Here is a 1,966-nt window from a genome sequence, read left to right on the forward strand (position 1 = left end):
AAAGTATATATATTCTTGATAAGCATCATCAGCATCATGTTCATCTGTCTGTCCTTTGACAGACAACAGCATTACAATTGCGATTGCATTGTTTTCTGTGATGCTATTTTAATTCGTTTTTTACTCATTAGTAGTCAATTATTGGTGTGGCTGTTGAGTAGAGGCGGCGGCAAGCAATGCGGTCAGTTGAGAGCTCGAACCTTACCGTGGAAACTTTTTTTCTATGATTTATTTTTATTATTACTAAAGCAAACATGCGCGTAGCGCGAGCTGCATTGGTGATTGAATAAGAGGGTTCAGGGTATCCCCTAGTCGGGAGATCCGGCTAGAGCCTTTTACTTGTTTGTTTTGTAATTAGCCATATTTCCAGTGGCTACGTCATATCAGTCAATCCATAGATTAACAATCATAAAATATATATTATTGTCATTAGACCCTCTGCCCAATGAGAATTGAAGCATGGTTTAGTCTTTCAATATGGGCGACGCGGTGCAGTGGATTTTGCGTATATCCTATTATTACTCGAAGTTTCTTGGTGTGATTAACTTTGAGATCGACATGCGGACAGGTCACGCGCGCCTTACGAAAAGCGCATCGATCTATGCAGTCCTGATAAATATAATAATTTTCGGTCTTCTCATTGTCCTAAGTCGCAGTGACCTAATACAAATGTTGTGGTCACGTGCCGGCCACCTCCACGAGTATCTATTTTTGCTCGTCCATGGTACAAGAGTCTGCTGCGTGATGGCCACCTTGTTCAGCCGCTGGTGGCAGCGCCGCCGGCTCATTCGGCTGGTTAACGCATTTCGCGCTCTGGCGATTCGGAAGCCACAAGTGATGAGAATGTGGCGACGGCGAGTTATTATGAAATTTATCAGCATAAGTATGTCGGAATTACTGCAAATATTAGTAAGCTTTTTATCCCTCCGGCCTTACCTCACTGTGAACTTGGCCTCTAGCATATTCCTGCTATATACTCTGACAGTACTGGTCAACGTGATTGTCTCGCACTATTACTTTGCCATAGTAAATGTCCACAGCCACTATATTCTACTCAATCAAGAGCTGCGCGCTGTGCTTGTCGAGATCCGATCCCTAGAGGGGGAACATCGTAAGGCTGCATTCATGATTAAATGCTGCACCCTTGCAGACCGGCTGGAGGTGATTGCCGGAACACAATACGAAGTACAAACGCTTCTCGAACGCATAACCAAGATTTTTGGAATACAGGGCATCGTTGTAACCATCAATAGCTACATATCTATACTCGCCACAATCTATTTTTCGTTCTCCTCCGTTAAGAAAATGCATGGTATGGAATGGACCCCATTGTTTATTTTTCTGTTTGTCTTAAATGTCGTCTGTTACTTTGCGGACATTTTAATTACCCTCAACAACGTCTACTTTGTCCTGGAGATCCATACACATATGGTGAAACTGCTGGAGCGGCTTACAATGTTTTCTGCGGGCTTAGACGAGAGACTGCAGACGGTCGTAAGTGTAGCTAACGTATTATGGTGAAATAAAAACATTTTTAAATTACTTACAGATCGAGAGCTTTCAGCTTCAGATCACGCGCAATCCTTTAAAGATATCTGTGCTAAACCTCTTCAGTATGGACCGATCGAGATCTATGTCGATGGCCAACTCACTAGTAACCAACTCATTGGTACTCATTCAGTACGATATAAAAAACCCTAGAGAGTAATTTAAAATCTCAAAATGCTCTTATATTTATACATAAGAGAGTTCGTTCTGACTGACTGATAATCAACACACAACATAAACCGTAAGACCTGAAATTTTGACCGGAGCTTCCAAGTGGGAGAACACTTTGTTTAACGCTCATATGATAAACAGCAGCAATAACGACACTATATAAATAGGTGGCTCAAATACAACAACCATTTTCATATATAACAGACTTTGAACATATCAGGAAATGGAAAAAGAATAACTGTTACCT

The 1,966-nt window shown here is 41.5% G+C and overlaps 1 protein-coding gene across 1 annotated transcript; it reads left to right on the forward strand.

The window, feature by feature from the left end:
• The first annotated feature begins 477 nt into the window (after positions 1 to 477).
• LOC115766525 (putative gustatory receptor 59d) lies at positions 478 to 1,708 on the forward strand. The gene is made up of 3 exons (XM_030710492.1): positions 478 to 568; positions 986 to 1,494; positions 1,550 to 1,708. Exons 1-3 carry the CDS (start codon positions 478 to 480, stop codon positions 1,706 to 1,708), a joined length of 759 nt encoding a protein of 252 aa, XP_030566352.1.
• The last annotated feature ends 258 nt before the right edge of the window (positions 1,709 to 1,966 follow it).

Source organism: Drosophila novamexicana, unplaced genomic scaffold (genome assembly GCF_003285875.2).
Source record: "Drosophila novamexicana strain 15010-1031.04,08,12 unplaced genomic scaffold, DnovRS2.1 tig00001209-arrow-arrow-pilon, whole genome shotgun sequence".
NCBI classification, from domain to species: domain Eukaryota; kingdom Metazoa; phylum Arthropoda; class Insecta; order Diptera; family Drosophilidae; genus Drosophila; species Drosophila novamexicana.